Source organism: Mesoplodon densirostris, chromosome 6 (genome assembly GCF_025265405.1).
Source record: "Mesoplodon densirostris isolate mMesDen1 chromosome 6, mMesDen1 primary haplotype, whole genome shotgun sequence".
NCBI lineage: Eukaryota > Metazoa > Chordata > Mammalia > Artiodactyla > Ziphiidae > Mesoplodon > Mesoplodon densirostris.
Window position 1 is genome coordinate 80,228,003 of NC_082666.1, and position 15,014 is coordinate 80,243,016.

Sequence of the window (15,014 nt, forward strand, 5' to 3'; positions counted from 1 at the left end):
CCCATTAGCATAGAGACTGCCTAAAATCATAATAAGGTCACAAACACCCCAAAACACACCACCGGACACAGTCCTGCCCACCAGAAAGACAAGATCCAGCCTCATTGACTGGAACACAGGCACCAGTCCCCTCCACCAGGAAGCACAGACAACCAACAGAACCAACCTTACCAACTGGGGGCAGACACCAAAAAACGGGGAACTACAAACCTGCAGCCTGCGAAAAGGAGACCCCAAACATAGTTAAGCAAAATGAGAAGACAAAGAAATACATAGAAGATGAAGGAGCAAGGTAAAAACCCACCAAACCAAACAAATGATGAGGAAATAGGCAGTCTACCTGAAAAAGAATTCAGAGTAATGATAGTAAAGATGATCAAAAATCCTGCAAATAGAATGGAGAAAATACAAGAAACGTTTAACAAGAACCTAGAAGAACTAAAGAACAAACAAACATTGTGTTGTGATGAACAACACAATAAATGAAATTTAAAATTCTCTAGAAGGAATCAATAGCTGAATAACTGAGGAAGAGAAACGGATAAGTGACCTGGAAGATAAAATAGTGGAAATAACTACCGCAGAGCAGAATAAAGAAAAAAGAATGAAAAGAATTGTGGACAGTCTCAGAGACCTCTGGGACAACACTAAATGCACCAACATTCGAATTATAGGGGTCCCAGAAAAAGAGGAGAAAAAGAAAGGGACTGAGAAAATATATGAAAAGATTACAGTTGAAAACTTCCCTAATATGGGAAAAGAAATAGTCAACTCCAGGAAGTGCAGAGAGTCCCATACAGGATAAATCCAAGGAGAAACATGCCAAGACACATATTAATCAAACTATCAAAAATTAAATACAAAGAAAAAATATTAAAAGCAGCAAGGGAAAAGCAAAAAAATAATATACAAGGGAATCCCATAAGCGTAACAGCTGATTTTTCAGCAGAAACTCTGCAAGCCAGAAGGGAGTGGCAGGACATATTTAAAGTGATGAAAAGGGAAAATCTACAACCAATATTACCCAGAAAGGATCTCATTCAGATTTGACGGAGAAATTAAAACCTTTACAGACAAGCAAAAGCTAAGAGAATTCAGCACCACCAAACCAGCTTTACAACAAATGCTAAAGGAACTTCTCTAGGCAGGAAACACAAGAGAAGGAAAAGACCTACAAAAACAAACCTAAAACAATTAAGAAAGTGGTAATAGGAACATACATATTGAAAATTACCATAAATGTAAATGGATTAAATGCTCCAACCAAAAGACACAGACTGGCTGAATGGATACAAAAACAAGACCCATATATATGCTGTCTAAAAGAGACCCACTTCAAACCTAGGGACACATACACACTGAAAATGAGGGGATGGAAAAAGATATTCTATGCAAATGGAAATCAAAAGAAAACTGAAGTAGCAATTCTCATATCAGACATAACAGACTTCAAAATAAAGACTATTACAAGAGACAAAGAAAAACACTATATAATGATCAAAAGATCAATCCAAGAAGAAGATATAACAATTGTAAATATTTACGCACCCAACATAGGAGCACCTCAATACTTAAGGCAAATGCTAACAGCCATAAAAGGGGAAATCAACAGTAACACAAACATAGTTGGGGACTTTAACACCCCACTTTCACCAATGAACAGATCATCCAAGATTAAATAAGGAAACACAAGTTTTTAATGATACATTAAACAAGATGGACTTACTTGATATTTATAGGACATTCCATCCCCAAACAACAGAATACACTTTCTTCTCAAGTGCTCATGGAACATTCTCCAGGATAGATCATATCCTGGGTCGCAAATCAAGCCTTGGCAAATTAAAGGAAATTGAAAGTGTATCAAGTATCTTTTCTGACCACAATGCTACTAGACTAGATATGAATTACAGAAAAAAATCTGTAAAAGATACAAACACATGGAGGCTAAACATTACACTAGTAAATAACCAAGTGATCACTGAATAAACCAAAGAGGAAATCAAAAAAAACCTAGGAACAAATGACAATGAAAACACGATGACCCAAAACCTATGGGATGCAGCAAAAGCAGTTCTAAGAGGGAAGTTTTTAGCAATATATCCCTACCTTAAGAGACAAGAAATATCTCAAATAAACAACCTAACCTTACACCTAAAGCAATTAGAGAAAGAAGAACAAAAGAAAACCCCAAGTTAGCAGAAGGAAAAAAATCATAAAGATCATATCAGAAATAAATGAAAAAGAAGGAAACAATAGCAAAATGACTAATGATAAGCCATTAGTCATACTCATCAAGAAAAAAAGGGAGAAGACTCAAATCAACAGAACTAGAAATGAAAAAACAGAAGTAACACCTGACACTGCAGAAATACAAAGGATCATGAGAGATTCCTACAACGAACTATATGCCAATAAAGTAGACAACCTGGAGGAAATAGACAATTTCTTAGAAGAGCACAACTTTTGGAGACTGTACCTGGAAGAAATAGAAAATATAAACAGACCAATCGCAAGCACTGAAATTGAAACTGTGATTAAAAATCTTCCAACAAACAAAAGCCCAGGACCAGATGGCTTCCTTCACAGGCAAATTCTATCAAACATTTAGAGAAGAGCTAACACCTATCCTTCTCAAACTCTTCCAAAATATAGCAGAGGGAGGAAACTCTCAAACTTATTCTACGAGGCCACCATCACCCTGATACAAAACTGGACAAAGATCACAAAAAAAGAAAAATGCAGGCCAATATCACTGATGAACATAGATGCAAAAATCCTCAACAAAATACTAGCAAACAGAATCCAGCAGCACATTAAAAGGATCATACACCATGATCAAGTGGGGTTTATCCCAGGATTGCAAGGATTCTTCAATATACGCAAATCAATCAATGTAATACACCATATTAACAAATTGAAGAAAAACCATATGATCATCTCAATAGATGCAGAAAAAGCTTTCAACAAAATTCAACACCCATTTATGATAAAAATCCTCAAGAAAGTAGGCATAGAGGGAACTTACCTCAATGTAATAAAGGCCATATATGACAAACCCACAGCCAACATGGTTCTCAATGGTGAAAAACTGAAACCATGTCCACTAAGATCAGTAACAAGACAAGGTTGCCCAGTCTCACCACTGTTATTCAACATAGTTTTGGAAGTTTTAGACACAGCAATCAGAGAAGAAAAAGAAATAAAAGGAATCCAAATCAGAAAAGGAGTAAAGCTGTCACTGTTTGCAGATGACATGATACTATACATAGAGAATCCTAAAGATGCTACCAGAAAACTACTAGAGCTAATCAATGAATTTGGTAAAGTAGCAGGATACAAAATTAATGCACAGAAATGTCTTGCATTCTATACACTAATGATGAAAACTCTGAAAAAGAAATTAAAAAAACACTCCCATTGGGCTTCCCTGGTGGCGCAGTGGTTGAGAGTCTGCCTGCCGATGCAGGGGACACAGGTTCGTGTCCCACTCCAGGAGGATCCCACATACCACGGAGCAGCTGGGCCCGTGAGCCATGGCTACTGGGCCTGCGCGTCCGGAGCCTGTGCTCCGCAACGGGAGAGGCCACAGCACGGAGAGGCCCGCGTACTGCAAAAAAAAAAACAAAACAAACAAACTCCCATTTACCATTGCAACAAAAACAATAAAATACCTAGGAATAAACCTACCTAGGCAGACAAAAGACCTGTATGCAGAAAACTATAAGACACTGATGAAAGAAATTAAAGATGATACAAACAGATGGAGAGATATATCAAGTTCTTGGATTGCAAGAATCAATATTGTGAAAATGACTATACTATCCAAAGCAATCTACAGATTCAGTGCAATCCCTATCAAATTACCAATGGCATTTTTCACAGAACTAGAACAAAAATTTTCACAATTTGTATGGAAACACAAAAGACCCAAATAGCCAAAGCAATCTTGAGAAACAAATTGAAGCTGGAGGAATCAGGCTCCCAGACTTCAGACTATACTACAAAGCTACAGTAATCAAGATAGTATGGTACTGGCACAAAAACAGAAATATAGATCAATGGAACAGGATACAAAGATAAATCCACACACATGTGGTCACCTTATCTTGGATAAAAGAGAATATACAATGGAGAGAATACGGTCTCTTCAGTAAGTGGTGCTGGGAAAAGTGGACAGCTACATGTAAAAGAAGAAAATTAGAATACTTCCTAACACTATACACAAAAATAAACTCAAAATGGATGAAGGACCTAAATGTAAGGCCAGAGAGTATAAAATTCTTAGAGGAAAACACAGGCAGAACACGCTATGACATAAATCACAGCAAGAATCTTTTTGACCCACCACCTAGAGAAATGGAAATAAAAACAAACAAATGGGACCTAATGAAACTTAAAAGCTTTTGTACAGCAAAGGAAACCATAAACAAGACCAAAAGACAACCCTCAGAATGGGAGAAAGTTTTTGCAAATGAAGCAACTGACAAGGGATTAATCTCCAAAATATACAAGCAGCTCATGCAGCTCAATATAAAAAAAGCCCAAACAACTCAATCCAAAAATGGGCAGAAGACCTAAATAGACATTTCTCCAAAAAAGATATACAGATTGCCAACAAACACATGAAAGGATGCTCAACATCACTAATCATTCAAGAAATGCAAATCAAAACCACAATGAGGTATCACCTCACATTTGTCAGAATGGACATCATCAAAAAATCTACAAACCATAAATGCTGGAGAAGGTGTGGAGAAAAGTAAACCCTCTTACACTGTTGGTGGGAATGTAAATTGATACAGCCACTATGGAGAACAGTATGGAGGGTCCTTAGAAAACTAAAATAGAACTACCGTATGACCCAGCAATCCCACTATTGGGCATATACCCTGAGAAAACCATAATTCAAAAAGAGTCATGTACCACAATGTTCATTGCAGCACTATTTACAATAGCCAGGACATGGAAGCAACCTAAGTGTTTGTCGACAGATGAATGGATAAAGAAGATGTGGGACATATATACAATGGAATATTACCCAGCCATAAAAAGAAATGAAATTGCGTTATTTGTAGTGAGGTGGATGGACCTAGAGTCTGTCATACAGTGTGAAGTAAGTCAGAAAGAGAAAAATACCGTATGCTAACACATATATATGGAATCTAAAAAAAAAAAAAAAAACGTTCTGAAGATCCTAGGGGCAGGACAGGAATAAAGACGCAGATGTAGAGAATGGACTTGAGGACATGGGGTGGGGGAAGGGTAAGCTGGGACAAAGTGAGAGAGTAGCATTGATATATATATACTACCAAGTGTAAAATAGATAGCTAGTGGGAAGCAGCTGCATGGCACAGGGAGATCAGCTCGGTGCTTTGTGACCACCTAGAGGGGTGGGATAGGGAGGGTGGGAGGGAGGCTCAAGAGGGAGGAGATATGGGGACATGTGTATGCATATAGCTGATTCACTTTGTTGTACAGCAGAAACTAATACAACATTGTATAGCAATTATACTCCAATAAAGATGTTGAAGAAAAAAAAAGAATTACTCTAGAAAATAAAATTTGTTTATTTACCTATTTGACAATAAGTAAATAAATGGGCTTTCTACCTCCATTTTCTTTATCACTAACTGAACACAGTTTATAGTTAATATTTGTTTGTTTATGTCTCTTTTCCTTCTCCTCCACTAGATAGTAAGCTCATGTGGAACCTGTAACTTTCATTTATGAGTGCTTAAATAAATCAGGCACATAGAAGGTGCTTAGTAAATTTGTCAGTAAATGGATGAATGCATAAGATGAACACACACATATAAAATTACTTCCTTTTATTTTTCTATTGCCCTGTTGCTCAAGTTTTTACTCTTATACAGTTTTCTTAGCTTCTTCTTGTAATAAATAATATCCTTATATTGATTCTGGCAAGGACGTGATAGTGCCACTCTTTTTCACTATAGTAGAGGTGGCATGGGGTTAGGGAACAGATTTTCTGAGAAAAAGCACCCATTTTCTTCCCTCCACCATTCTCCCATGCAATTTCTACCCTTTGGTCCTCATTCCCCAGCACTTATGTTATTTAACTGGATTTTCTCAGCAAATGTTAAGATAAATGATGTTATTTCTATTTTCTGAGAAAACTGAGGGTCATAAGTACTGAGTAACAATCAAAGGTCAACAAAGCAAAAAACAGTCCAAATCCACAGTTTAAAACCAGGTCGGTAAAATGTGGAAGTTCACCGTTTCTTTTTCCAGCCTATCACTCTGTCTCTTGTTACAGATAAAGTGCGGATTCTACCTACATTACATGTGCTGTAGAGGGAAGAAGAAGCCTCCCGGGCTTAGTTCACTGGGCAGGGCAGGGATCGGGAAGTTAGTATCATGCTGGAAATTCTTCGAAGAAAAGCTTGACTCTTACACATACGGTTCTGACTAAATATCGTTTATGTGGTCCAGGGTTCATTCTTTCATCTGCCCAGTATTGTTCCATGTTGGAAGCTACTTCATTAACAACATCCAGAAGAATAAAGGATGATTAAGTCATCTTATAAGTCAGCAACATAAGATGGCTCTCAAAATTTTCTGAATAAATTACATAGCATTATTTCCTAATCTATCCTTATTCTTTCTAAATGGATAGTTCTGGTTAGATACTGAGGAAAAGACTACTTTCTGTCATATTTTATAAAACCTGTTTTTATAACTGCAAGTATTTAAATCTTCCATGTTCACACCATCCTAACAGCATTGCTTTTGTTTTTCTGTTTCATTCCACTCTTCACCCACATATTTTGAAATATATATTCAATCTTTACATATTTCCATACCATGTAGTGATAGCATTTTATTCTGCTTTTATTTATTTATTTATTTTTTCTTTTTTTTTTTTCTTTTTGCGGTATGCAGGCCTCTCACTGTTGTGGCCTCTCCCGTTGCGGAGCACAGGCTCCGGATGCGCAGGCCCAGCGGCCATGGCTCACGGGCCCAGCCGCTCCGCGGCATATGGGATCCTCCCAGACTGGGGCACGAACCCGTATCCCCTGCATCGGCAGGCGGACTCTCAACCACTGCGCCACCAGGGAGGCCCTATTCTGCTTTTAGACTGAACATTTTCTTTGTTCTGGTAATAAAGAATCAGTAGACAAAGTATTTCAAAGCTTAATGTGCATTATTCCCAAATTGTATTTGTTTTCTTAGTTTGATGCTATGATAAAATGAAAGGCTAATTGATGGTTACTGTATATTAAAGTGGACAAGCTAAGTAGATGAATAAAAGTTGTCAAGGAACTGGATGATCTTCTGGCAATACTATTCTGGCTAAAGAAAAGTATTAAAAAAAAAAAAAATCATACGGCCTTCCCTGGTGGCACAGTGGTTGAGAGTCCGCCTGCCGATGCAGGGGACATGGGTTCGTACCCCGGTCCAGGAAGATCCTACATGCCGCAGAGCGGCTGGGCCCGTGAGCCATGGCTGCTGAGCCTGTGCGTCTGGAGCCTGTGCTCTGCAACGGGAGAGGCCACAACAGTGAGAGGCCCGTGTACCAAAATAATAATAATAATAATAATACAAGTTTATCTAAAGACATGTAAGACAGTTGAACATAAAATTAAACTGCAATCTAGGATTATTAATAGGCTATTATTTTTTATCTTTGCAATATATATAGGCACTAACAATTATATATGTCTTCCTAGACATGACAGAAGGAACCCTTGAAATATAAAGTGTATTTTATAAGCTATAAATGTACTTTTCCTCTAATAAAACATGTAAACTTACTTGACATTTATTTATACAAACTCATTAAATAACTTCTATATTCATTCTTGTCAAAGGTAGTATTTCAATTTAATTATTAGGGACTTATTTAAATCACTATAAAAATCTCATTCCTCATCTAATGATGCCAGTGACAAATATAAAGCTGTCTATATCAGCATTGCTCATTTATTACACCAATTTTCCAGAATATATAGGTCATTCTAAAAGCTCTCCCTGAAAAAAATATAAAGTAGCTTTTTAATTCTCAAAGTTCTCATCAGAATTAAAATAGAGTTAGGTCAAGTTTTTAGAGCACAGAGCTGTGAGATTATCTTACATTATTTTTATTTATTTGAGTTTAGGGAATATTCTGAGATGTTTTTTCTCTTAACTTTATTAAACATTTGGGCATTGTACTGGGTTGAACTGTGCTCCCCCTACCACCTCCCCAAAAAAGAGATGTCTACCAGGAACATGTAAATGTAGCCTTATTTGGAATAAAGGTCTTTGCAGATGTAATTAAGGTAAGGATCTCAAGATGAAGTCATTCTGAATTAAGGTGAATCCAATAACAAATGTCCTTATAAAAGACAGACAATGAGAGGTACATAAAGACACAGAGGGAAGAAGGCCATTTAAAGATGGAGGCAGACATTGGAGTTATACTGCCACAAGCCAAGGAACACCAGGAGCTGCCAGAAACTGGACGAAACTAGGAAAGATTCTTCCCTAGAGCCTTTGTAGGGTTGGTGGCCCTGCCAACACTTTAAGACTTCTGCCCTCCAAAACTGTGCGAGAATGAATTTCTGCTGTTTTAAACTACCACATCTGTGGTAATTTGTTGCAGCAGCCCTAGAAAACTAATAAAAGTATACATTTGATACTAACTACAGGTTTTGAATTCCTTTAAATGTTAGTCTGTGTATATTCTGTGTTTATATATAAGATCTTTTCTTTGAAGTATATTAAAGAATGAATGTCATTAAAAATAGAAAAAATCCTATACACCTAACATTCCATTTATCTCATAAAGTTACTGTTTTGGCTTTATTTTATCTACCACAGATGTGGCTGGTGGTTATTCATCTTCCATGCTTGATGCGATCAGAAGAGCAGTGATGGTTTCCAACATGCTTTCAATTAATAAGATAAATGAGAAAAGCCTCACCCTCAAAGAGGTCTTCAGACTAGCTACTCTTGGAGGCAGCCAAGGTAATGAGCATTTTATTTCTCACACGATGTACAACCATGCCAATCTGTGTCCTTCACTGCAGTGTGAAGGCTCGTGATAGTGGCATCAGCAGGCACCCCCATATTCATGACTGTTGCATCTCATATAATATAACCAAAACTTAGCAAGTACACGTTCAAGCATGTGATGGAGGCATCATTCTTTTAACAAGTTCCCTGTTTTTGGCAGAAGAGATGTTCAGTATGCAATTATCATATTAATTGTTTTAACGGATACTTGCATATGAGTTCTTTAAAATAATCAGTTTTTTTCCATTGAGTCAAGTAACATGCTCTCTATTGGCCTAATTAGTAATAATAATAATAATAACCAAGACTTATTGGGCCCTTACCATGTGATAGGCACTATGCAACATGCTTTATGGATGCTGCTATTTAATCCTCAGAACCACTATTAATTCCATTTTACCAACAAGGTACCTGAGTGAGACTTACACAACTGTCAAGCTACAGTGTGCCATGATTTGAATCCGAAAATCTGATGCGAGAGTGCAGGGTGTTACCCACTGCCTTCCACTGCAATATCTTCCTGTATAAATCTTAGCTTAGACTATGTATTTTGTTTATATACTTAAGTACACTAATTACCCAAGCCTCTTTCAAAGGAGAAAGATGGAGAAGTATAGTTGATTGATATGCAAATATTGTTCATCTCCTTTTCCCAGTTCTCATATGTAACTGTATTTTTACTGAAAAAATAGAAATTGGTTACTGTATTGCTTTCTGTCACTTTAAGTATTATAGTATAATCTGGATGGATGATAGTGAACATATCATGAAACCTTAGGTAGCTAGTGAGAAAAACACAGATCTTGAGACAGGTGTATATTTTTAATATATTTTAATATTTTTATATTTATGATATATACCCTAGATCTTATAAATGAAGTATGATGGAGGCCAGGGTATCCTGGGAAGAGAAACTTCCTGGCTCTTCTCTGAATGTTCTGGGCTATGATGAATGCCATAAAGAACATTTCAAGAAAGAAAGCAAAGGTCATGCACTTTGCATTTCCCCCAGTCTTATGATTTCATTTTCTAAAGTTCCAAGTTTTAAAAGTTCTGTTCTTTTAACAAGTGTGACACTCCCTACCCCACCCCCGTTTTCACATCTGAGTTGTCCTACCATCTGATTTTCATGGTGCAAATGACTTGTATTTAAATAGTTCTTTTTTTATTCTAGGCTCTCTGTGAGTTGTTTCATCAGGATCCTGTATGCAACCAGGGCGGCATGGGGTGCTTACCAAATCATTTCTACCTTACTGTATAGCTTTCAAATCTATTTTCTGGGCCGCTGTTATGAAATTTCTTCTCCTTAGCTTGTGTCTCTACAAGAGTCTGAGTGAATGAGATGAATGCATCCGTGTTTAAAGTTGGCATCTTCCCCGCTTTACATTCACTCTCAAGATCAAGATGTGCATAAATCACCTTCACAGAGCCAACATTTGCTCCAAAGACAGTAAAACTGCATTTCCTAAAATGCATTTGAGTTGCTTACCAGCCCAGCTAGGCCCCTCTGAAATAATGTGAATTTAGATCAATTTACAATTCACTGACAGTAGTTGTGTTGTTTTTGGTTAGTTCATACCTGAACTCCCCAGGTTCTAACAAGTAGTCCAGTTAATTTATATATATATATATAATACCATCAATTCCTGGCAAATGAACCTGGTTATCTGGCCTATTAAACACACAGTTTTATGTTGAATACAGTCAAAAACTCATGTTCGTCATGCTGTTTGTCAAGGGAAAAACGAAGTAGAGTGTAATCGATGAAGGAGGAGAAAATTTCCAGTGATTTTCTATTACGTTCAGTTCTTCCCCCCACAATCAGTGGAAGTCACCTAACCACTTTTAACGTTTCTAATTATGTTTGCACCTGTTTAAGAACTCTTTAGCTAAAAAAATCTTTTTCTTTTCTGAGAATAAAAGAGTTGCCCTTTAACCATTTAAGAACAAGCAAGATTTCTAAATCTGTGCTTAGAGCATTGCCAGAAGACTTCTGGATATCCATACCTAGAAACATAACGTAGTGGGTATTGTCTAATAGGAATATGGTGTCTAATATTTTCACATAGGACTGTATTCTGACAGTGACAGAATACAGCAAATACATGTAAAAATTCAAATAAGTAATGCTGCACTCCAGTTGACCTTTCTTTCATGCATGCTTCTATTTGGAACACTCTATCCAGATTCTGGCTTTAAGGAGCTTTAAATTCAATACCTTCATTGACCAGGAAAACCAACTACCCTCATCTTCTGAAACTAAACCATAAAAATGAGAGATGTTCTTCCTCGACATCCACTATTCATGGAATAAGAATTCTAGCTGGGAGATGGATCAAGTCAATAGACATTATTGACCTATGCCCTATTTTAGAGAACCATTCTTCTCTGGCAACGAGAAAATCTTTAAGGTTACAGAGAAATTAGTCTGCTTTCAAAAGCATTGGGACTCTTGAGTTATGAAAATCTATTTACTTTCAGAAGTGAATTTTTTCTATTCAAAGGATTTAAACTAAGGAACTTAGGATAAATATGCCTGCATTGAAAAATATGCAAAAAGATAATTTTTTTTTACTTACTTGAAGTTCATTTCACTGCCACAAAAATAGATCTTGTCAGCTATTTCATAGAACAAAAAGGGCAAGGAAAGGAGTTGGAATGTTGGAAGGAGAATAGGAGGGAAACAGAAAGATATTATGTCCATCATCATGTTTCTTAGAGAGGTGAATGGAAATCACAGACCAGTTGGACTGTGAAGGGAACTGATAGAGCTGAAACAGAGAGACAACATCAGAATTATGATCATGGTGTTGAAGAGAACTCTTTTTATTCTCAGATTTTGCTTTCCCTGTGCTTACTCTGCCTTCTGTAAGTCAAAGTCTTGTGACCTATTGGAATGCTTCACTATTACGATACTAATTTTTTTCTAGTGACACACTGGCAGATTCTGTCCTTGCAAATTGGGATATTTGCATGGTCTGATGGCTAAAAATACTAACTTTATTAATTTATTCCATCCTGTAGCCCTGGGGCTGGATAGACAGATTGGAAACTTTGAAGTGGGCAAGGAATTTGATGCCCTCCTGATCAACCCCAAAGCATCTGACTCTCCCATTGACCTGTTTTATGGGGATTTTGTTGGTGATATTTCTGAGGTACGTAAAAGGAAGTTGATCAAAAAGCATTAATTTCATGAACTAGTCAGTCACAACAGCTTCCCTATAGAAAAAAAATAGACACTGAAACATTTATTGGAATGCAGGAGAATCTTATAAGGGAAGCTAGATCCTTTTTTTTAACATATTAATTCGAGTATAATTGCTTTACATTGATGTGTTAGTTGCTGCTGTATAACAAAGTGAATCAGCTATACGTATACATATATCCCCATATCCCCTCCCTCTTGCGTCTCCCTCCCACCGTACCCATCCCACCCCTCCAGGTGGTCACAAAGCATGAGCTGATCTCCCTGTGCTATGCGGCAGCTTCCCACTACCTATCTATCCCACGCCTGGTAGTGTACACAAGTCACTGCCACTCTCTCACTTCGTCTCATCTTACCCCTCCCATCCCCGTGTCCTCAAGTCCATTCTCTACATCTGCGTCTCTGTTTCTGTCCTGCCCCTAGGTTCTTCAGAACCGTTTTTTTTTTTTTTTAGATTCCATATATATGTGTTAGCATATGGTATTTGTTTTTCTCTTTCTGACTTACTTCACTCTGTATGACCACCTCACTACTAATAACTCAATTACTAATTGAGTAATTAGTAATTACTACTAATAAACCTCACTACTAATAACCTCACTACTACTAGTAATTACTACTAATAACCTCACTGCTAATAACTCAATTTCGTTTCTTTTTATGGCTGAGTAATATTCCATTGTATACATGTGCCACATCTTCTTTATCCATTCATCTGTCGATGGATACGTAGGTTGCTACCCTGTCCTGGCTGTTTTATTTATTTATTTTTTCCTTTTTTTTTTTATTAGTTTCTGCTTTATAACAAAGTGAATCAGTCATACATATACATCTGTTTCCACATCCCTTCCCTCATGCATCTCCCTCCCTCCCACCCTCCCCATCCCACCCCTCCAGGCGGTCACAAAGCACCGAGCTGATCTCCCTGCTGGCTGTTTTAAATAGTGCTGCAGTGAACACTGTGGTACATGACTCTTTTTGAATTATGGTTTTCTCAGGGTATATGCCCAGTAGTGGGATTGCTGGGTCATATGGTAGCTCTATTTTTAGTTTTTTGAGGAACCTCCACAGTGTTCTCCGTAGTGGCTGTATCAATTTACATTCCCATCAACAGTGCAAGAGGGTTCCCTTATCTCCACACCCTCTCCACCATTTATTGTTTGTAGATTTTTTGATGATTCCCATTCTAGCGGGTGTGAGGTGATACCACATTGTAGTTTTGATTTGCGTTTCTCTAATGATTAGTGATGTGGAGCATCCTTTCAAATGTTTCTTGGCAATCTGTATATCTTCTTTGGAGGAATGTCTATTTAGGTCTTCTGCCCATTTTTGGATGGTTGTTTTTTTGATATTGAACTGCATGAGCTGCTTGTATATTTTGGAGATTAATCCTTTGTCAGTTGCTTTGTTTGCAAATATTTTCTCCCACTGTGAGGGCTGTCTTTTTGTCTTGGTTATGGTTTCCTTTGCTGTGCAAAAGCTTTTAAGTTTCATTAGGTCCCATTTGTTTATCTTTGCTTTTATTTCCATCTCTCTAGGAGGTGGGTCAAAAAGGATCTTGCTATGATTTATGTCATAGAGTATTCTGCCTGTGTTTTCCTCTAAGAGTTTTATAGTGTCCGGCCTTACATTTAGGTCTTTAATCTATTTTGAGTTTATTTTTGTGTATGGTGTTAGGGAGTGTTCTAATTTCATTCTTTTACATGTAGCTGTCCAGTTTTCCCAGCACCACTTATTGAAGAGGCTGTCTTTACTCCATTGTATATTCTCCTTTATCAGAGATAAGGTGACCATATGTGCATGGATTTATCTCTGGGATTTCTGTCCTGTTCCATTAATCTGTATTTCTGTTTTTGTGCCAGTACCATACTATCTTGATTACTGTAGCTTTGTAGTATAGTCTGAAGTCCGGGAGCCTGATTCCTCCAGCTCCGTTTTTCTTTCTCAAGATTCTGTTGGCTATTCCGGGTCTCTTGTGTTTCCATACAAATTGTGAAATTTTTTGTTCTAGTTCTGTGGAAAATGCCATTGGTAGTTTGATAGGGATTGCAATGAATCTGTAGATTGCTTTGGGTAGTATAATCATTTTCACAATGTTGGTTCTTCAAATCCAAGAACATGGGGTATCTCTCCATCTGTTTGTATCATCTTTAATTTCTTTCATCAGTGTATTATAGTTTTCTGCATACAGGTCTTTTGTCTCCTTAGGTAGGTTTATTCCTAGGTATTTTATTCTTTTTGTTGCAATGGTAAATGGGAGTGTTTCCTTAATTTCTCTCTCAGATTTTTCATCATTAGTGTATAGGAATGCAAGAGACTTCTGTGCATTAATTTTGTATCCTGCTACTTTACCAAATTCATTGATTAGCTCTAGTAGTTTTCTGGTAGCATCTTTAGGATTCTCTATGATAGTATCATGTCATCTGCAAACAGTGACAGTTTTACTTCTGTTCTGATTTGGATTCCTTTTATTTTTCTTTTCTGATTGCTATGGCTAAAACTTACAAAACTAGGTTGAATAATAGTGGTGAGAATGGGCAACCTTGTCTTGTTCCTCATCTTAGTGGACATGGTTTCAGTTTTTCGCCATTGAGAATGATGTTGGCTGTGGGTTTGTCATATATGGCCTTTATTATATTGAGGTAAGTTCCCTCTATGCCTACTTTCTGGAGGGTTTTTATCATAAATGGGTGTTGAATTTTGTTGAAAACTTTTTCTGCATCTATTATCATATGGTTTTTATCCTTCAATTTGTTAATATGGTGTATCACACTGATTGATTTGCATA

The 15,014-nt window shown here is 37.1% G+C and overlaps 1 protein-coding gene and 1 long non-coding RNA gene across 2 annotated transcripts in view; one reads left to right on the top strand and one right to left on the bottom strand.

Moving 5' to 3' along the window:
• GDA (guanine deaminase) overlaps nt 1-15,014 on the top strand; it is a 136,661-nt gene that overhangs the window by 115,378 nt on the left and 6,269 nt on the right. Inside the window, exons 11-12 of the mRNA XM_060100991.1 lie at nt 8,827-8,973; nt 12,046-12,176. Of these exons, the coding sequence (XP_059956974.1) occupies nt 8,827-8,973; nt 12,046-12,176 (278 nt within the window). The remainder of the gene's footprint in view (nt 1-8,826; nt 8,974-12,045; nt 12,177-15,014) is intronic.
• LOC132491930 (uncharacterized) overlaps nt 1-15,014 on the bottom strand; it is a 125,955-nt gene that overhangs the window by 33,170 nt on the left and 77,771 nt on the right. The window lies entirely within an intron of this gene.